The following is a 23,104-nucleotide window of genomic DNA, read 5'->3' on the forward strand; positions in this document are numbered from 1 at the left end:
ACCTAAGCAATTAGAATGCATCAATTTGCAGCATCAACTTAATAGACTTTGTAGTAAGAGACATCAGAGGAAAATCCTAGTGTTTCATAATCAGGAGACAGCAAAGTAAAGGGTTGGGCAGGTGAAAATGATGTAAGAGACCCACAGAGGTTCTGCAATATAAAGGTTCTGATCATTCTCATGTATTTTTACTTTTGATAGTGAGGAAAAAAAGTAAATGTTCACATTCACTGGTAAGGCTGAAAGACAGAGGCTTAAACAATACCCAGGAAATAATAGTTTCCTTGCGATTCTGTGTTCCCCTTAACATTTTGACATTCGTGCTTACTGTAAAGCACTTTATTTATATATTGCTTTTCTGTCTATTTATTCTGCTTCAGGGCTTTTATACACATATCATAACTAATAGTGACACTGCACAAAGGTATTCCCCACATGTGTTCTTACACCATATGCTGATTTACACCCCAAGGAATCCATACCCACTTGAAATGTGTGTCATGTAGCAGAAAACCATAACTTTTTTCTTTATGGATATAGAACGTAGTCTCTGAGCCATTTGCCTTCATTTATGTTCATGTCATCAATTTAACCTCATTTAAATATTTCTCCGGTTTAGATATATGGATATTTTCTGCACATCTGAGCACAAAGTTTAAGACTCTCACTATCACACTTAGGTGCTGTGCCTTTTCTAACCACGTTGGCTGGAGTCCCAGCCTTCCCTGCTCTGTTTTCCCTCTCGCTCATCTGGCATGAGTGCCTACCAATGTGGCCATTCCTTAGCACTCTCTCATGGGTTATATTCACAGACTGGGACTCTAATATTCAGATTTCATGATGTAATTCCACCATGAAGAAAAAATGTGTCAGCTGAGAGGCAGCTGGATATTCTACCAAGATGATACTAACATCCTAACGAAAGATCTCACTGGAAACGCAATGCATTCTATCCTGTCCCTGGGAGGTGGAGGAAGTGATGGGAAATGCATTCAGCTTCTTTTTCACAGCCCGAGGAAAGCTATTTTTTTTCTTTGTTCCCATGTGTGTAATGTGGGTGTGAGGGCCACATCTACCTATCTGTGCCTGCTTGATCTGAGACAAGTGGGTATATATTGCCAAAAGGAACTAGGGGAGTCTTGTATCAATGACTAACCATGAGATTGTAACAGGAGAATGGATGTGTTCTGGATCCTATGTAGGTTTTTTTAGTTGCCTTATCTATAAATAACTTGATTGAACTGATGAGTTTTTCTTTTTTGTTGTTGTTTGTTTGTTTGGGTTGGGTTGGGGTTTGTTCAGTTTGTTTTTATTTTTTATATCAGTGCGGGTAGCAGGGCTACCACTTGAACCATAGCTCTATTTCTATCTTTTCCATCTTTTTGTAGGTTAGTTGGCAATAAGAGCTTCACAGATTTGTCTGCCCAGGCTGGTTTCAAATTGCAATCCTCAGATCTCAGCCTCCTGTGTAGCTAGTATAATTGCAGTCATCTGCCACCAGCACCCAGCTGAACCAATTGATTTTGAAAAATCCTTCTAGGGAAGACATAGAGAAGAACAACATACTTCCAAGTAAAGATGACAAATGTGCTTTGCCTTCTCTACCCAAGCCAGATTCCCATACTGATTGGTATTAGCGTTTCTACAAATGAAATCAGAGACGTGATGTCAAATGAAGAAGGCTCAGATCAGTGGCTAGGCTGATCCGTCCCCTTCATCCTAAGCTAGCCCCCTCAGGCTATGTGCATGCAATCAGGCAACTTATACAACACTTTATTCCTTTCCAGTCTTACTTATGAAATAAACAGAATATATAGAGATATTAAATGACTTGAGCAAATGAAGATACTGATGATTGGAGAGCCTGAGTCACTGGTACTTGAGCAAATAGGCCTAATGGCAAAGTAACTCTGAAAGAAGTAGCTCAGAGTGAGCTTCAACTAGCATGGTTATCAAACCACATCACAGAATTCAAATGAAACCATCATTTCTTGTCAGGACTATTCCAGTCTCTCATGGATATGTGGATTTAGAACAGTCCTGTTGCCCAGGGTTATAGCAGCCTGGAGCAATACTCTGCCATTTCCTCTTGATTATAAACTTTAGAGCTCAACCAAAATTAGACTGCACACATAAACCGTCACATTGTATTTTTCAGGTAAGCCTGCAGATTTCTTTCCTGCAAGGTAGTTTGATAATCTACAACTTTGTTGCTAATAGCAACTGCTAGGAAATAAAGCTGAAGATTGAAAGAATAACCCAGTTTTTACAACAGAATACAAAAGGCTTAAAATAATCTCAGCTGGCAGTATTAGCAACATAATAACATGAAACACAGTGAACACAAAAGTTATGTATCCAGAAACAATTATTGACAAAAATATCCATCTTTGTCCCAGATTTTACTAGAAATTCAAACTGAACATGGCCTTCTGTTTGTAGGTACTTTCCTCAAAATATCAAATTAAAAAAAAAAAAAAGCTGGCCAGGAATTTCCTTCCTAAAACTCCAAATGACTTATTTGAAAATTTAGAGCTAAAGACTTTGTTCTGTCCTGTAAATCACACGCACACACACACACACACACACAGAGAAAACAACAACAACAACAACAAAAACAAATCCTCCCTTAGTGCTTATCATGATACCAATATTCATTTTGTAATCTGGACATAGCAAAATAGAAGATAATTCTTAATAATCATTCTCTTGAAGTTAAGGTTTAAAATTAGAAAAACAAAATATACATTTAGTCATGATCATTTTATCGATGTAAGACTGAGTCTCCCACAAAACATCAAATCTAGACATAAGAAAGAAAAGAGAAGAAAAAACGGGATATTTTGCTGGAAACTAGAAGGCTCCCAAAGGAAACAGCAGATCGTGAGGGACCAATAATCAGAAGAAAAGAAAGAAGCGCTGAGGTGGCGCCATCTTTCACATCACCCAGTTAAGAATTTGACATTTCCAAAGTGTAGGAAGGCAAAGGGCTGAAAATCAGAGCAAGGCTTTTGGCAGTGCATTAAGCTAAAGAGACAAAAATTAGATTTTAGAGTATCCCTGGGAAGCATCCAGACTCTTTGTTGGAACCCTTAGAAAACTGCATGTTAGCCAAGAATTAAACCTCAAAGAGACATGCTAACACACACACACACACACACACACACACACACACACACACACACACACACACACACACACACACACCTGAAAATCAGCATCAAATGCATTCCATTCTAAATTGGCATTTTATGTACTTTAGCTATCTGTTCAAAGAAAATCATCTTCAAGAAAGATAAAACCAGAGCAAATGTCTTTCGATTCACTCTCCAAATTATTCAACATTCAATAAAAATTACCAAAATTAATAAGAAAAGTACAAGAGAAGCAAGAGGGCCATAAAAAAAATGCAGAAATCCAGCAGTAAGATAACAATGCCACAGACAAAAAAAGTACAAAGAATATGTTTAAAAAAATATTCAGAAGGATGGCAATTTAAACAGAGAACTAAATTAATTGAATAGTAGATCTAAGACAGAAAGCATACAATAATAGAAAGGAAAATTTAGCTAATTCAACAGCAAAAGAGAAATTTAAATATTTGGAAAATAATGCCATTGAAAACAAAAGCACAGAACATGAAATTGCATAAATTTGAAAATGAGAATAAGAGCAGATGGAAATAATGAAAAATGACTGAAATAAATTTAATTAGAATCTAAAACACTGAACTGAGGGCAAAATAATAATTTTCTAAAGCTATAATAAATCTTGATACCCCAGAGTTACAATAAGGTGGGACTCTCATAGGAGATAATTCAAATAAAACCACAAACGAAACCATGCTAAAAGTATTAAAGGATAAAAGAAGATCTGAAAATTACCCAGGGGATAAAGAATATTTATTAGCTTACAAACTCATAAAGAAATATATTGGGTGGTATGCAAGTATATACAAATGTATTAACTAAATACGGTGGATTCAAGAAAGATCTCAAATAGTATAATTCCTTAGAAAGCCAAAATCAAAGCTCAATAAAATAAAACACCAGTAAGGGGTACGGTGGGTCACGGGGAAAGAGGTAGACAAATGAAGAGCAAAAGAGGGAAGAAATACAGCCAAGAATCCAATGTATAGCCTATAAAATTAAGAAGAGTGAGGAAGGGTGGTGTGGATTGAGAAGAGATACGTGTTCTCTGATTGTTAGATTTTTTCTTGAGATTTGGCCATTCTTGTTATAAAATATGACTAGCCATTACTAAACTCATTATTAAGTGCGTTTAAACAAGCACTACTAAATAATCGTGAGTAGAGGCAGAAATCACGATGAGAATTAGGAAATATTTTACTAAGTAAAATTAAAATAGAATTGATGACTATTGTGAAATGATTACATTTAAAACACACACATGCTCAAATTCCTTAACGGCTTAAAGTCAATTTGTAATCTCAAGAAGTTACAAAGAAAAGAAACAGATCTAAAGAAAATAGGAAGAAATATTAAAGCACAGAGATTCATCCAGCAAGCAAAAGATAATAGAAAAAAAAATCAACTAAGCCAAAAGTGGTGTAAAAACATAAAATTTAACACATCCTGACAAAATTGCAGAAGAGAAGAAAAAGTCATTTTATTAAAATCAGATTAGACAGAGCATCACTACAGATGTTAGGAAACATGATCAAAAATAACATGAATGATTCCCCAAATCAAATAGTAAGTTAAAGAAACTAGATATAAAAAGTACACGTTGCATATCTGTTATATAAAATTTTCACGCAAGCTAAACTATAATATTGTGATAAATGTCAAGAGATAGTGTTTGGTCTTAGGTTTCCTGATTGTACTCGCAGTAAGTGGGATTTCTGGGGACACAGAAGTTTCTCATTATTTATCTGGGAAGTCCTTACACACATCCATTTATCCAACTTGTGAAAATTAACTAAAAAGTGTGCCTTGTGCAGTTTGGAGTATGCATGCTCTGCCGCAATAATACTTCTAAAGTGACATTGGATTTTGAGTCTAGAATCTACCATCAAACTTAGGAAGTATGATTAAATGGTATACAATATGTAGGTCATTAATTGACCTTCTGAAATGTTCCACACATCTAAAATCAAAACTTCCCATGTATTAGAATGTAGAAATTCTTTCTTTGCCTTCTGGATGTTAACTATGTACTCAGCTCAAGGCCCTGGGTATAATCTCAAACACCAAAGAGAAGAAATGCATATTAATTTCAATTAAGGTTTTTTTAATGTTGCTCAGAGAGATTTGAAGGAAGGGGGAGGGGCCTTCTATATTCCTGAAGAACGCACCCAACAGCTACATAGCAGATTTCCCTTTGTGTGTCATATATTTCCTTCACGCAACTGTAAATACCACTTAAAGACATGCAGGGCAAGGCCCACCCAACTTTCCCCATGACACACAATACTTTCCGCCAATATTGATTCAGGCACTATTCAATCAGCATGTTTAATCAAACACCTGGGTGTAATGCAAATCTAAATGGAATTGCTTTGGCTCCAAGTGTTCATAACCACAGAATAGCCCCCTGACACCACACATGAGTCCCCTTGACTTATAATTATTTTCTACACTAGGAAAATTACCATTTACTGAAGCTTTTACCAAGGGATATGTTTCCAAATCCCATCAAGGCTCGGAGAGTGAAAAGTTTGGCTGGCTGATTGCTAATCAGAGGCACATTCGTCTGGCCTTCTTTCAAAAGCAGCACTTCTAATACAAATCCAATAGCATGAGTCTTGTGTTTGACTAATTTGACTTATTAAAATTGAGAATCTCACTTATTTAATGTTTCTGCCTCTCTTCCCAAGAAAGCTTGCTGCTGCTGCCAATTCAAATAGGTTTGTATCCAATGTCCTTGATTCTCTCTAGTATATCCAAGGCTACCAACTCTGTGACTTTTCTCTCATATTTTCATCGGTGTATTCTAGCGACCATTTAGGAACTTACTATGATGTTTTTGAGGAATATCTTCAACATCACCTAACAGGACTTGGCACTTAAGGAAAGCTTATACAGCACCATGACATTCATTTGAGATACATACTATAACCCTGGGGGATGTGATTTCATGTGTGTGTGTGTGTGTGTGTGTGTGTGTGTGTGTGTGTGTGTGTGTGTGTGTGTGTGTGTGTGATGTTTGGGTGTGCTGTTTGTTTGTATGTTATATGTATTATATGTGTGTGTTGTGGGTATGTGCATTATAAGTGTAGTGTGTGATGTGTGGAATCATTCTTTCCCCATATCATCATTTATATACATTTCCTTGTAAAGCTTTGTTTATTTCCTTCACATGGTTTCCAACTTGGCACTTAGTATGATGAGGTTTCATAGGCAAATCACAAATTTTTAAAGTACTTTGTCCTTATTCCAATCCCAAAAGAATATGCTGGGTATTGTTAAGGTAAAACAAGTAAGGATGTGTTGAAAGTTCAACAAATAATGAAGGCCTTCCATGAACATTTTGTAAGAAGGTGAATAGTGTGATTTATTCTGAATATTCACATCTGTGAATATAGAGGATTGTTGCTTTTCATGTCTAATGACAGTGCAGGGTGACTAAATGGGGAGAAGATTGGCAGAAGATGGCAGAATGAATTCAATACATAAACATAGAGATAAGCAAGCTTAGGACCTGGGTTTTTAAAGGCCTGTGTCTTATTGGCATCAGATAGCATGCTTCAGTTTAGATGTGTTATTTACATAGATACAGCATACAGATACAACACATATTCAGATAAGAACTTCAGTGCCACACTCTGGTGGCTTACACCCATAATCCTGGTTACTCAGGAGACTGAGACATGAGGATGATAGCTAGAAGACAATCCAGGCATACAAATCCAATTAGTCAGCAAAAAGCCAGAGCTGGTGGCATGAATCAAGTGACAGAGCATCAACAAAAGAAAAAAAGGCTAGTGAGACTATAAAACCCTGAGTTAAAGCCCCAGTTGCAGAATAAAAATAAAAGAACAGCATTAGCTACAACTATCTCTAACCTGAATAATAAATTTCAATAGATAAGATTTGCAGTTGTTTGCACTATAGCCCCAAGAAGCTCAAGTGTAAGTAGAGAATGGTCACAAATGCAAGGAAAGAGGGCTCGTCCTCACTGCATGTAACACATGCTTAGAATACCGTCATAATCTCTGTATCACAGCACACAACTTAATCAAATGTCACAGTACTACATAAGGCTTCACATTTTCAGTGCAAAAAAGTTCAGTTAGGAGATATTGAAGATATTCCTCAAGAACATCCTAAGACATTCCTAAAGAATCACCAGAACACATTTGTGGAGAATGAAAGAAAAGAGGTATAGATGGCAGCATTGGTCAGATTAGAAAATCACACACACACACACACACACACACACACACACACACACACACACACACACACACACACACACACACAAAACACAACAACAACAACAAACATATCAACTAAGTATTTTCAGGTTACAATCGTTGAGAAGTCAATAAGAAGTATGGAGCTAGAACAAACCCTAAATCACAGGGGCCAGGACAGGGACGAGGTGGCAGACATGAAGCATAGCACTGTTCTGCCGGTGATTTTTCTTTTTTTTTTTTTAATAAGTTTTTTATTGTAAAAATACTGTACAGAGGGATTACAATTACATGAGCAAGGCAATGAGTACATTTCTCAGCAAGCATTGTTGCCTCCTCCTTTGTTTTTCTCCTACCATTGCTTCCCTCCCACCTCCACAATTACACTCCCCCCATCCCCTCCTCACCACCACCCCTCCCTCCCCACCTAAATTGTAAAGTTCGTTTTTCTTTTTTGTTGTTGTTGTTGTTGTTGTTTTTGGTCCGGTCCTGGGGCCTGAACTCTGGGCCTGGGCACTGTCCCTCAGCTCTTCAGCTCAAGGCTAGCACTCTACCACTTGAGCCACAGCGCCACTTCCAGCTTTTTTCTTTCTGCTTATGTGGTGCTGAGGAATCGAACCCAGGGCCTCGAGCATACAAGGCAAGCGCTCTACCACTGAGCCACCTTCCCAGCCCGTAAAGTTCGTTTTTCAACATAGTGCCTTGTACATCTCATTGTTATAATGGGTCAACCTGTATCCCTATTTAAACATTTTGTTTTTTCCCTTCCCCTCCCCTCCTGAAAATTTTCTGTATTATAAATCTAAGTATTTCCAAGTTTTACCTCTCTTTTATATATACTTAAATGCTTGCCGGTGATTTTTCAATGGGAAGTGAAACCCTGGCTGCACAGAAATGTATTTCTGTCTTAATTTTGAGTCTGAGCTCTTGAGGGACGCAACAAGGTATGCACAAGAAGTTAAGGCTGCATGGCATCTTCCAAACTGTTTTATCAACTTGCCCACTGCCAAGCTCCCTAACATCTTTTGGCAAATCTGAAGCCTGCTGTCTCTTGCTCTTGGATCCAGAATCCCCATGAGGACACAGCAATCCACAAAAGGTGGACAGTTGTGTGTGGGGCATCCAGCCGTGGTAAGGACGGTGATTCATTAGAACAGTCATTGGAGCCTATTAGAGAAACAATTTGGGGAACACTTGGGTCCTTTCTTGCACTGATTTTTTAATAAAAATTATCAATATCTGTCCGGGAAGATAAAAATGGGAATTGTGAAATAAGTAAATAAATGGAAGGACAGTAAACAAGATGATGTTGGCCAATAATGATGACACATGTTACTTAAAAACCAACTGTGACATTTGTAAGTGCCATTTATGTTGCTTAAGTAAACAAGTAGCGGTGTTTAGGTTGTAAACTAGCATACCTAGAGCTGGGGTTATGCTGAAATTATCCCCAAATGCTTCTGTCAAGATATAAAGGAAACTGTCCAGAGAGGCAAGCAGGAAAATTTACCTTCAAGCTCACTTGTTGGCACAAATGCTTAATGCTGCACTGTGTGTATTGGTCTTACTCAATATAACAATAAACTATCAAAATTGCATGTCTGACGGCTTCTGGTGACCATAAAGATTGTATTATCTTAGCAACATGGGAAGAGGAAACCTTTGCCGTTCGTGTGGTATCCCCGGACTTTCAGCAACCTTTGACAGCTTTTATAGTTTTCCAAAATGCCAAGGCCTTAGAATTAAGAAAACAAGAGTGGATATGAGATGCCCTATGCCTCAAAGGAAAATTCCAGAACTACCAGACATTCTTTCATGGTTTGCTCCACAAATGAAGTAACAGGTGGAAGTGATGGCTGTGTCTGTGTCTGTTCTAGACTGCTTGTTAACTTGGTGTCTTGTTTTGTATGTTTACATATATATTCATATGTATATATGTCTATGTATCATGAATATGAATTATGCACATATACACATATATGTGCATGTGCATGTCTACCTATTCATATTCTAGGTCTCAGGTCTTAACATGGTATTTTTTTGTGTATGTGTTCCAATTCTGGGGCTTGAACTCAGGGTCTGGGTGCTGTCCCAGAGCTTTTTTTGCTCAAAGTTAGTGTTCTACCTCTTGAGCCACAGCTCCACTTCCAGCTTTTTTGGTGGTTAATTGGAAATAAAAATCTCATGGACTGTACTGCCTGGGATGGTGTGAATTGCAATTTTCAGATCTCAGCCTCCTGGGTAGTGAGGATTACAGGTGTGAGCCACTGACACCAGCTCCTAACATGGTAGCTTAAGTAATGGGAAAAAAAAAACAGTAAAGTGATACAGAGCCAGTGACCACAGTACTGTGCACGGCATTGATCACTCCAAACCAATGGCTACAATAATGGAGCAGTGCCTGTGTTTTCTCATCATGAACCTGCAGAAAGAAACAGGGGACACTGGTTGATAGACCCTTTTAAGAGTGAATCAAGAAAGACTCTAAACAGTGATGTTAACCACTGCTATCACTTAGCATCCATTGAGTTTGTTCTGAAACTGCACTCTGAATCCTGAAGCAGGAAGAGCTGCAATCCCATCCTCTCTCTGCCAAGTATGAATCCCTGGAAAAAGTACCTCACTTCTCTCATCCAGGAAAATGAAAATAACACCACCTACTTCCTGTGGTAGAATTATGAGTTGTGGTGCTCAGCACCTCTAATCCTAGCAGATGCAGTGAAGATGTTTGGTGACTTTCCCTACACTTTCCTTAAATTTGACAGGCACAAAGCCAAGACCATTTGTATAGATTTGTACCAACTTCCTTTTCCCTTCATGCAAGCCAGCCCCCACCACAGAGAGAGAGAGAGAGAGAGAGAGAGAGAGAGAGAGAGAGAGAGAGAGAGAGAGAATATGCAGAATGCACTCAGGCATCTTCCACAAAGTGAGGCATCTGCATGAAATTCTGTTCATGAAAACATCAGTCATCTCATTGGCTGGAATAAGAATGAGGTAATTATTGAACAATCTAAGCCACAGAAATGATTAAGGTGCGGGTGGCATTTACTTATGCAGAGAGACAAATAAAGTTAAACAATTGTAAGTTGGCCAAATGGTAAGAAGGATAAAAAAGCCATGAGCAAATATTGAAAGGGCATGATGTATCCAAGGAGAGGGAAGAATTACTTACAGAAATTGAGAGAGATGAAACGAGGCATGTGGTAGAATAAAAAGACATTAAGCAATGAGATTCTGACTGGCTTGGAGATCTGTTCCAAATGGGAGAGAATTGTTGGATTGTGGAGAGAGCAAACAGGTAAACAACTGCTCATCCAGCAAGCTGGAGTCCTGAGCAAGGATTCGCTATTTGCCACTCTTAGTGGATCCAACAAGGAGAGATGCAAATGTCTTCCTACACTCCACTTACTGGGTCTGTGCCATTTCTCATACCTTAGGGGCTCTCTGTCATTCTGACAAGAAATAAAATTAGAAAATCCAAAACACAAATGCAAAATTGGTATTTTAACTTTGTCACCAGAGCTTATAATGATGCAGCTCTAGGTAATGGATGGACCGAGAAGAGAATAGAACAACATTGCCAGAAGTCCTTAGACACACACACACACACACACACACACACACACACACAGAGTAAACATTTTAGAGAAAGCATTCTAGTCAGCAAATAAACTATGTGAAAGTCCCATCCTAAGCTTACAACTATTGCTTCCTATGTAATGCCTGTGAGTGATACCTAATATTAGACAAATTAACCACCATTTTAATTTGCCAAATTTGCCAAATTTTTGTGACTATAAAGACAAAAGGCAAGACTAATATTTGAATTACAATTCACAATCTTCTCTATATATTATGGACATAAATTACTCAACCCATGCACACAAGGTTGTATTGGGGGGAACAAAACAATCTTTCCATATTAGGAAGCACAAGACATTGTCTTCTCATGGTACCCAAGTAGCAACTGAGAAACAGTGCTTGGCTCTCATCATATTACTTGATGGCAACAGGTAATCCACTGTTCACTCAACTAGAAATATATAGATATGTCATGTATCTTTTTTTTTTTTTTGGTCGGTCTTGGGGCCTGAACTCTGGGCTTACACACTGCCCCTCAGCTCTTCAGCTCAAGGCTAGCACTCTACCACTTGAGCCCAAAGCCATCTCCGGCTTTTTCTGCTTATGTGGTGCTAAGGAATCGATCCCAGGGCCTCATGTATACAAGGCAAGCACTCTACCACTGAGCCACCTTCCCAGCCCTCATCTATCTATCTATCTATCTATCTATCTATCTATCTGTCTGTCTGTCTGTCTGTCTGTCTGTCTGTCTGTCTGTCTGTCTATCTCTCAATATCATCATATATGGTATATATCTAGATATATGAGGTAAATGATAGAGGTACTACGATATTATGTTCCTGTAACAAATTCAGAGTTACTGTGGAAATTTGAATGTCTAATGTTGTGGACATAGTATGAAGGCTGAGAATTCAGTCTGGTGTTTGAGCACCTGAAGTTCATCAGTGACCTTGACAATAACACTTGATTGCCAGGAGCAAAAACTCAACTAATTAGAAAGGATGCAAGAGAAAAATGGGAGGAGGGGAGTTGAAGATTTCTCTTTCAAGCAGGTTGTCAATAAAAGACAGTTGATGGGTTGAGAGGAATGCATGATCAAGCAGTGACTCTTTTTTAAGATAGAATATATTATCACATATTTTTGTGTTGGTAAGAATAACAGAGTAGAATATGGTAGTTTCATAGTCCAGAAAAGACAGCAGAAAAAATATTAGATTGACGACCCCAACTAGGAGAGGATATACTGTTTAATTTAATGTGATTTTGACTTTATATTGGGGCCTTAAAGTTTATCCCATGTTCTGTATGGCTTCTAGTGGCAGTTGAAAGGAATGTGAACATATATTTCTGTTTCTATTTTTTTAGGAAAACAGAAGTAAGGTTATTATTAAGAATGGGGATGGGAAGATGTTATAAGATGTTTAAAGAGAAAGAAGGTGGGAAATACTTAGTTAAGCAGAAACCTTTTAATGTGCAAAAGCCCACTTGAGGTTACTGAGTGTAAATCTGCTTCCCTGAGGAGACTGTATGATTTTCTTCAGCCACTATTAGCATGAAGAAGGTAGTTGGATTAACCAGTTAGATTTGACATGTCAGTATGGTAAGAGGAAAGAAGAACCAGAGATATAAGTGAGTGGATCATTTCTAAGTAGAAAAAGACTAGATTTGTGAGACAATTCTACAGACAATTTTTCTTCTATGTACAATTTCCTTAAAGTATATAACACAGATAAGTTAGCCATCATTACATTAGAATAAGAACTCATTAAGAAAGGATGAAGAACTAATATACTAAACAGCACTAGGCAGCAAACACACCATATCTAGATGTTTAACAGTTGATAATTTTCCTGATTTAGTGATTTGCTTCAATTTTCCATGTACAATACAATCAGTAAGTCATCTCATTAGAGAGAAATATTTAAAACACATAAAATAGGACAACAAATGAAAATGTGCTGAAATACTTAACACAAAATTTATTACATAATAATGAAAACACTTTAGTTGGTTCTTTGCAGATTAATGTTGTCATGTATTAAGGTGATAATCATTGTGTGTCATGTCCTAACACTTTGAAAACCAGTTATATTCCTATGTCAAAAATAACTTTGATTTTTTTGTTTTCTGCAAAGCTCACAAACTAACCTCTATTTCTAGGCAAATTTCTTACACCTTTGATTTTAAAGTTAATAAAACACTATTTACAATAATTGTGTTTGGATTTCCATTATAACAGTAATAGTAATTAAGCATCTCTACTACTCTCTGAGGTAATGTGATTTCTTTCACCGAAGACTTCGCATTGTAATAAATGAAAGGTTTCCAAGTAGTAGGGAAGATAGAGATATTAAGGGCAGACAGACAAATGTAAATTCTAGTCGAGGCACTTAGTAGGTGTGAGTCTTTGGGCCTCCATTTCTTGGCTGTGAATTGATGATGAATGTCAGTTAATTAAGAAAATGAAACATTATAAGTGACAATAGAGAATCAGCATTGCTCAGCATTGCCAACATTGATCTGACAACATAGGTTAAATCCTTTCTCTGTTATTTAAACATCCGTAAACCTGAGCATTTTATTTATGTGGTGATAAGAATACCCCAGTAGGATATGGAATTTTTATGGCTCGACCAGATCTTTTATGTTCCTATCAGATTCATTTTTAAAGTGGGTGAATGGTTGATGTTATTGTTTTAACCATTAGCAGATAAAGCAGTGTCTTAGTGGACACATAAACTAGTGTGCCTATCACATAGATTTGTTGTGAAGGCCAAAGAGTACTCAACAGACACACAGTGTCCATGTAAGTATGCATTACACATGAATCAATGTCCCATCCATTGTCCATTATAATTTGTGCATTAACTCAACTGTGACTCTTTTACTGTCATCTTGTCCTGAGGAATGTTGAATTTTTCACTCACGCAAGAAGAACTATGGAATGTTATCTGTATACCAGGTACAAGCCATGCTTTGATTTTTACCAGGCTAGCCTGATGGGTCTTTTATTAATTCCATTGGTCACGCTAATGAATTCTTACTAATTCTCATGTGAAGGAATTATAAGATAGAGCTATTGGCAAATGAAATAGCATCATGAAAGGAGAAATCTCCTCCAATGACAAGCAAGCATCTGCCATAAATAGTTTAAAAATGTGTCCATCTTCTCTCTACTTCTTGCTCCTCACCCACCTCAGGAAAACAGTAAACAGCTAACAGTAATAATGTCATCTGAAGCTTTTCAAATGGAGATCAAGACTGTCATGTATGAAATTACTAAAACAAGTTTTCTACAGTGATATTAACACATGATCAGCTTTAACTGTGTTAATCTCTAAAATGATCACTTACATGTATGAACTTACTACTATGAGTTCTTTCATCTTTAGCTCTTAAAACAATATTTTAAATAGCATTTACAATTCATGTGATGTGTCACAGTACTTTTTAGCTAAAAGTTTCTTGTCATTTGGGAAGAAGTTAATACAGAGTATAACTTTAAATGGAGCTTGGAATTTCAGATTATGCATAAAGCAGATAACACCTTCACTGTTTAAAATTTAAATTATTTTTAAAAATCAAGTAAAACTTAACATAGTCATCACCATGTGTGGAGATTCATGTCTACTTTGTAAAAACAAGAACTTGTCCTCAAGAAACATTAGAGCAAACAGAGGAGACTTCGGTACCCCATGGTAGTAGTGTTTTGCCTGTTGGGCACAATAGCCACAAACTAGAAGCAACCTATCTAAGTCTTCCATGCAATGAACAGATGAAGAAAATGTGGCTTATATACACAACAGAATAATTTTCAGCAGTGAAAAAGAATAGATTCTTCCCGTGTGTGGTGTTATGAAAGGAACTGAAGATTATTATGTTAAGTGCAATTCGCGATGCATAGCAAGACAAGCCTTCCATGACTTCACTCACAGGGAAGTATTATGAAGTGGATCACCTAGAAGCTGGCAGAAGAATGTGGCTACCACAAAGGATGGAGGAAATTCAGATGGAGTTGCAGTCAGGTAGAGGAAGAATCTTTGGTGTTCTATTGCATAGTGAAGTACAGATAAACATCACATACCATGAATTTCAAAAGAAGAGTGGAGATGAATACATATAATCTAATTGAAACATTAATTAATAGATGACAAAAGTTTGGGGCTAAATATAGGATTACCTTAAATGTTCCATTCATGTAAAATATAAAAAACACCTGTAAATAATTTGAAGGAAGTCAGGAGGAAAGATGTATAACATGGGGGAAAGTAACCTCTGGAAAACTTTTACAGTCATAACATGCAATATACATATCTGACTATGAACCAGGTAACTTGAAAGGGAATGAAGTTAGAAGAGATATGAGAAGAAGAAGGAGAATGATTGAGCAATGGAAAGATAACATTGATCAAGATGCATTAAAACTAGTATATTGAATTGAAATCCCTTTATACAGCTACTTAAAATTAACAAAAAAATCAAAGGATTTCTTCACTGAAGAGTTGGCCATGAAATAGTATTTTCTAAGTATCTATAAACTCAACTTTTTCTATGAATATGACTCAACCCCAAATGAACTATATTGTTTAACTTTGCATGCATTGTAACTGAATAAGCTATTTTATCTTTATTTATTGCACCATTTTTAATTTATTACAGCACTAAAGTACTGGAATATTGAAATACAAACAAATAAGCCAGGAGGAAAATTATACATAAGCAAACAACATATATTTCTGTTCTCTAACATTGTTTCAGCTTCCAATTCTGTAATATAAAGATTTATCAAGAAAAGGCTGCATTGTAAAGTATTTCCTATTTTTGAAAAACCTAGACCTTTCCACTTAGAAACAACCTAATTTTATCCAACTGTAATATGGCTAACAAAATACAGCACTCGATTAAAAAGCTAGCAACAAGTACCAGACTTGTAGAAGACTTCTAAGGTCTTGAAAAGCAAGCAAACAAAACACACATACACACACACAAAACAACAACAACAACAAAAAAAAAACAAATGAAATGCTAGAAGGATAATAAAACACTTGCCCCCCCAAATAAATGCATCTTAAAGAGGAAAATACCTTGCAATTTGATCTAAAGAGCTAAAAATAAGCATAGTGCTCTTGCATGTATGTGGTAAGACTCTGAAACAGCACACACACACACACACACACACAAATAGTGGTCTTTTGACTGCTGCTTACTGCTGATTATTTTCTTTACATAGTGTCTTGTGCAAGGAATGAGGGTATTTTTCATTTCTTAGAAAACCTGATAGGTTTCACTATCACACTGGAGCAAAATATTTTGTATAAATGGTGCACATACATTTTTTCTTATTTTTATGTTATTAACTTAAAAACACAATTTTTGTAGGCGGTCTTTCATTCCTTACTTCTTATAACATCCTGTAATATATTCAAAGAAGGACACCTTATAAGAAATGACTGCATAATCACTGACTGAAGATACATGACATATGAACCCATGCGTTTTGTGATCACAGAATAAGCAATTAAATTGCAAGAAATAATTGCATTAGCCACACTATAGGTTTGGAAAGATTACTGCCAGCAAGAACTCATGTTTCTTTTTATATTTAAAAAATGTGTAATAGAAATGTAATAATTTTAGAACACAAATATATGGCTACATTTAGTTTCTTTTGGTTTATTTGTTGATTCCAAATAATAAAACAATCTGCAAACTATTGATTTCTTGTGTATTCCTCTTTCTTTAGCTAAAGTAGCATAGACTTTAACATAGTTTTCTTACTGACCATTAAGATGTGTATCATCTCAAACTCATGAATACAAGAAAGCAGTCAAGGTTGAAAACAGAAATTTATTATTATTAGAGAGCTCAGCTATTTTTCTACACTCTGAGAAAGAGCATAATCCATCTCAGAAATTTATTAAATGTAGAGAGAAAATTCTCCCATAACCCAATAGGGCAAAGAAGATTGTCTATATAATAATTTACTTGTTATATATTTAAATAATGTATAGCATAATATTTAGCTGTTTTATTAAAATAAGCCTATTTAGAAAATAGTATATTCATTCACTTTAAAGATAATTGCAAGGTCAATATACTCTGTGGTGAAAATTATTCCAAAACAGGATCTTGGATGCATGGGGGAAAATTGGGGTGGGGGGCACAGTTTTCCTGGGACTTGAACTCTGTGCCAGGCACTGTCAAATGCTAGCATTCTACCTACCACTTGAGCCACAATTTCACTTCTGGCTTTGTGTGTGTGTGTGTGTGTGTGTGTGTGTGTGTGTGTGTGTGTGTGTGTGTGTGTGTGTGTGCTTAGTTTGAGATTAAGAGTCTCATGGGCTTTTATGCCAGGCTGGCTTTGAACCATGATCCTCAGACTTCAGCCTCCTGAATAGCTAGGATTATAGGTATGAGCCACCAGCTCCCAGCAAAAGATAAACTTTTTGATAAAAACAAGCAGAAAGACCACACAACTTAAGCCATGTGAGAGTGTGACAGGCCATGTGTCCATGGTGGTTATAACAGTAGATTCATTTTCATTACATGAAGGTATCTGTGGGCAGGCTCTCAGCCAACACCAAAACCAAGAGATTCATTTTTCTTAATAGCTTGTACACTGGTTTGAAGATTCACACTGCTCAGATTCCACACCTCATGGAGTTTCCTCCTATACTGACCTCATTGAATGTGCACACTGGCATTTCTCAAAAAATGCCTACCTCTTAGGCTTGATACTACCAGTGAGCTCCAACTTCTATTGCTTCTATTGTTCTGTTAAAATAGAGTTCATCCACCTTATTTTTTTAATAGAAAGAGAGTATTAAAAACTTTGGATGGAAATTTGTAACAGGGTGGCACACACACACACACACACACACACACACCCATATGCCTCCTTCTGTCTCTTGGTCCCCAACAACAACAGGGTATTTAAAACAAACACAGCTGGCCGCTGAGGATTCAGCATGCTGGGCAAACATATACTCCCATGAACGTAAACACATTCTTTTCTGTTTCCCTGACAAGCCCACTTGGCTTAGGGGGAAAAAAAGAAAAAGAGGAAATCAAACCCCATTTCCTCCCTCACCCTCAGCACCCGTCTTTTAGCAAGTGGACGCGCGGGGAGGAGCAGGCGGACGCAGGGGCCGCCGGGCTGCACCTTCTTCTGCACCAGTGGCCTTTGCACACCCTGACATTTTCAAGGGGGTGGGGGGGACGAGCCCGGGTCCTGGGGCTACTAGTTGTTTCTCCAAAGGCAAAGCACATCACCTAGCACCACCAGGGCAGTGCTGCGGAGTTCTTTAGACAGAAACGGCTTGCTGGGGTTCACATCGTTCACTAGTGATTTTTTTTTCCTCAAAGAAAACTCTCACGTAGTAGAAATCGAGTACTCCCCTGCCCCCATTCCAGCTGATCATTCCAGGGGCGTCGTGAGCACCTGGTCCCGGGTCGGTCCCCATCTGGGGGGGGGGGGGGGTCGGTGAAGGGAGTGTGGAACGCTCAGCGCTAACCAGCTTTTTTGGGGGGTGGGGGGAATCTCCTGACTCTGGAGCACACACACCCCAGTGTGATTGCTCACTTGTTCCAACACCAGCCAGCCAGCTCTTCCCCTCCACCGGGGGGCCAGGGAGAAGCAGGGCGCGGGGCCCAGGCCTGTGACCCCCCACCCCCACCCCGCCCCGGGAGATGCGGGCCTCGGCCCCAGCAGCCCCGAGGAGGGCGCGAAGGGCGCCCGGGCTCAGCGGGCTCCGGCCCGGACTCGGCGCCCTGGAGAGCTTGGAGTCCCTAGAACCCAAGCCAGGAAGAGCCGCGGGCCAACTTGCAGGCTGTGGGCGGGCTGAGTTCCCAGGCTACAGGTTGTCGGGAAGCGGCGGCTTCCCAAGCTCCCCGCGGACAGACGGACGGACGGCGCGCTAGCCCCGCGAGGACCGACTGGAGAAGGGGAGGCGGGCGGCGGCGGCGGAGCGGGAGAGGGACCCGGAGGGAGGGAGGATCGGTCGGGGATGGGGACCCCGGGCGATCGGGGGTGTGCACCCCTCCTTCCCGCCCCGGGAACCCGCACACACCTTGGCGCCGCAACCTGCGCTTCTTGAGGCCGAAGATGCGCACTTTGGAGAAGATATCCACCAGGTTGCCGTTGCAGAGCCCGCGGTTCTTGCTGGGGCTGCTCCGCCTCCTGCTGGCCGAGGGCCGGTCCCAGTGCTGCTCGCGAGCCTGGCGCTTCTGGCGGATCAAGCCACTGGCGATGGCCGCGGCCATGGTGGTGGTGGTGGCCCCAAGAATGGGTCCAGGGGAGGGGAGAGGACAGAAGGAGGGGAGCCGGGGGGGTGGGTGGGCACCGGGGAGGGAAGGGGCGGCGCCGATCGCCGCCGCCGGCCCCGAGGAAAGAGAAGGGAGGGAGGGAGGGAGGAGCGGTCCGGCGGAGCTGGGTGGAGAGGTGGGCGCGTTTAGTCCCGACGGGGACCCATGCTCCCAGGGTGGGAGCCCACGGCGCGCCCGGGGCGCAGCGGGCCCAGCCCGGGAAGCCTGGAGGTCGTAGCCGCCGCCCGCCCGCCTGCCCGCCGCTGCCGCCCGCCCGGCCTCCCGAGAGTCCGGAGCCTGGAGAGATCGCAGCTGGCGCTGGTGGTCACCGCGACTCGCCCTCCCGGAGCCCCCTTTCCAGGGAGGGGGGTCGGCCGCCGCCAACCACGGCCACCACCGGCCAAGCCCCGGTCCTGCCCGCCCGGCTTCCTTCCCGGACCGACGCCGGCCGGCGGGGCGGGCGGGAGCGCCGGTCGTGGGGTGTAGCCGCCCGGGGCGCGCGCGGAGGGTCCCGGGGCGCGCTGGGCAGGACTCAGCCCCGGGCTGCCGCTGCTGCCCCCCGGCAGGTGCCGCCGCCGCCTGCTCTTAGCTTCTGCCGGTGATTGTCAAGTGCTTTGGAAATCAGCATCTGGAGAGAGCAATCTTCTCCCCTGAGATCTCTAATCAAAGCGCTCCGTTACCACCCCACCACCCCCTCCACCGAGCAGGCCCCTGGCTAGGGATACGCGCAGAAGGGAAAGGAAGTCGAGCGGGTATCGCTTTCAAATAATAATAACAATAATTAATAATAATAATAAGAGGGATCGTCTCCGGGGAGGGGGGGTGCTGAATCCGGTGGGGAAACCGGATTCCCTCAGTTTCTGGGGGGCTTTGGGTCTTAAGGTGACTGCTCCCCCCCACTCCAGCCCCACCCCCAAAACCCGCTCAGCCTCTCCAGTTAATCTTTTTGGCCTCTAAGCTCCCGGGGAGGAGCTGAGGGCGCCTCCACCCCTCACCCAGTGCACCCGAACTTGCTGGACACTCCCTTGTGCTGTGGGATGCTCAGGTTTGTCATTTGGAACCCCGCAACGAGGAAAGAGAAGATAGGAGAGGAGGGGAGGGGAAGAGGGGAGGAGAGGAGAGGGCCTCTGGGAAGCCGCGGTCCCAAGTCCACTTCTTCGCAGCCCTTGGAAGCAGAGACAGCTGCCACTACAGGATCCCAGACAGCACCCAGCGGCAGGATAGGACAGCCACGGGGGGATGTGGAAGAAGTCAGGGTAGAAATACTGCTAGAGGGGGAGGCCAGAGAAAGGGTGTCACCGTATTCCAGTGACAGCAAAAAGAAGCCACCAGACCGAAGACACCCCAACATGAGGGGAGGGGGATGCGCTGGCAGAGAGCAAAGCCACAGAAACTGTGTCTGAAATCCAAAAGAATGGCAGCTGACGCTTCACCTCAGTGCTCTCTGTCTGTGGCCTGACAGTGCTCCTTCCTAGATGACTGCAGCTCGGCAGGTCCTGGGGAAAGAGTGGAAGCCCCCCCCTCCCCCCGGGAAGAAGGAAGATGGGAAAGGGTTCCCGCTTGGATGAATACCAGCCCAGGGGTTATGGCACACCAGCCCAGTGGCAGAACCAAGTGCAAAACCCTGTTAGAGGATTTTCCTGACTTTCCTTTTAGTGTCTCCCCTTCCTGTTTTGTCTGCTAACCGACAAAGGTAAAGCAGAAGGAAGGCAGAAACGAGACTCCCAGTGGTAAGAGACCGAAGGAAAACTCCTTTGGTGATCATGAGGCTTGAGGTCTCTTCCCGTGACTACTATAGAGCTGAAAGAGACACCACACAGCATAGGAAAGCCTGGGAGTAGTTGTGAACTGAAGCAGGCTTTCCCTTTGTCTCAGAAATGAGCAGAAAGCACTACAAAGACACACCAGCAGGCAAATGAGAACAGGGCAGCCCAGGACTGACGGCAGGGAGGCTGCATGCCTTGGCTACATAACCTAGCCACCACCTCTCCACACAGGCAAGCACCTCTGGATGCTCTTCTGTCAGCTAACTCCATATTTACTAACTCTGGAGGGAACAGAATTTAATGGAATGGGAACATGATGATGTAACTATACACGCAGGTTAAGATTCACATGTAGGAAACACCACCGCCATTTAGCAATGTACCAGAACTATGTGGTCAAATTTTGCAGTTCTTAATCACCCAAGAGGAAGTAAAAGAAATGTGCTCATCGTTTACTCAATTTTCACTGTTTTATGTTTTGCTGCTGTATATGCCTTTGTTTCCTCTTCTTCCTTCCTCCCCCCACCCCCGCTCTTCTTCATCTTTATCTACTTCTTCCCCTTCATTTTCTTTTATTCTTAAGGCGATCTCACCAGATAGCCCAAGTAGCATCTAACTGCAGATGCTCCTGCCTCAGCTGTCTGGCTGCTGGTATTATAGGAATGCACCAGCATACCTAAACTTGGTCTTCCATTTTTAGTGGGTGCATATTAATGTCACATTAACATGTTTTTAAAGAGCAATGGATATATAATCAAATGCCTATTGAAATATATGTGTTTTATTTTTCCTATTTGCTGAGGGGGGGAAAAAGGCCCCACTGAGCACTAAGAGTCATTCTGAGACTGGCTTCCATTACTAAAAAGTAGCCATTTGGACATTCAGAAGTTCTAGGTTTGAATTTTTGAACCACTGTATGGTTAAACTAAACAGGTTTATTTAAAGCTTTTAGAAGAGATTTTCTTCAGCAAAGAGTGTAAAGCATTCAATCTACCACAATTCCACCAACTTCACTTTGTGAAGGCTTTCTAAGCTTTATGATGTGTCGACTCTATTCACATTAAAAAGGTTGAGATTAAACTTGTCATGTTGCCTCATTCATTATTCTCTTCCCAGTCATTTCCTCTCTCTGCCATCACCTCCTCAAATCTCTGGATGGGGGTGTGGAGTAGGAAGGTGGCTGTGGAGCTCCTCGGGATCCCTCCCCACGTTGTAGTGGGGCTTTTGGCTCCGAGCTCAGTTCAGCACCTCGGACAGCCACCCCGCCCGGTCTGCTAGCCCAAGTCCTGGAGCTTGGCACTGGGAGGAATGGTGTCTGTGGGGTCTCCCGACCTCTCCTGCGTTTAAAAGCAGTTTTCCACCTTTCCCACACCCTTTCAAGCTGGAAAGGAAATTAATCCTCGCAGCATCCACCGACATTAATAACACACCGTGGAGCCGAGCACAAAGCCTTTCTGCTTTTTCCATAGCGGAGATGTGAACCACTCCGCTGGCTTTCCTGGGGTCTCTGGCCCCAGGGCGTAGCGCCTGCCCCGTGGCCACGCCAGGCTGTCCGTCTAGACCGTGATTTTCACAAACCTCAAGCGGTCCTTCCTCCTTCCTCTTCGACTTGGCTTCCCATTGTAAGGGAGCCCAAGCATGGGGGCGGGGGCAGCAGCGCCATAATCGAGGTCTTTCAGCTCCATCCCAGTGTTTTCCTCTTCCCTCTCCCCAAAAGCCGTTTAGTTGTTTACAGAGAGAGATAAGTGAAAGAAAACGCAAGAGAGCCATCTGCTGTCTTAAGCTGTGATAAAAGAAAGCACAAAGCTACCGAGAAACCCGCTGCCTGGAGCCAATACCCGACCCTCACTGTAACGCACACCACACGTGTCACTCATCAGGTAGTTGCACCTTGGACTCTTTGTGAGGAGGAGGCAGGGAGGAAGGGAGGGAGGTCAGGAGGAAGGAGAGGAGGCAGGGAGGGAGGGAAGAAGAAAGAAGAGGAAGAAGGAGGAGGAGGAGGTTGGAGATAGAGAGCTAGCCAGTGATTAAAAGCATCAGGCACCAAGTTTGAGTCCCAGTTTCAGAAGAAAGA

General features: G+C 41.4%; 1 protein-coding gene across 3 annotated transcripts in view; it reads right to left on the reverse strand.

Moving 5' to 3' along the window:
* Nucleotides 1-23,104, reverse strand: part of Fgf14 (fibroblast growth factor 14) — a 526,585-nt gene that overhangs the window by 140,140 nt on the left and 363,341 nt on the right. The window contains exon 1 of one of the 3 annotated variants that reach the window (XM_042697176.1): nucleotides 19,030-19,222. The exons of the other annotated variants lie outside the window; for them this stretch is intronic. Within the exon in view, the coding sequence (XP_042553110.1) occupies nucleotides 19,030-19,222 (193 nt within the window). Of the gene's footprint in view, nucleotides 1-19,029; nucleotides 19,223-23,104 lie in introns of those variants that run through there. 3 annotated transcript variants of the gene reach the window in all.

This window comes from Dipodomys spectabilis, unplaced genomic scaffold, assembly GCF_019054845.1.
Source record: "Dipodomys spectabilis isolate Male_0828 unplaced genomic scaffold, ASM1905484v1 ptg000215l, whole genome shotgun sequence".
In the NCBI taxonomy this organism is placed as follows: Eukaryota; Metazoa; Chordata; class Mammalia; order Rodentia; family Heteromyidae; genus Dipodomys; species Dipodomys spectabilis.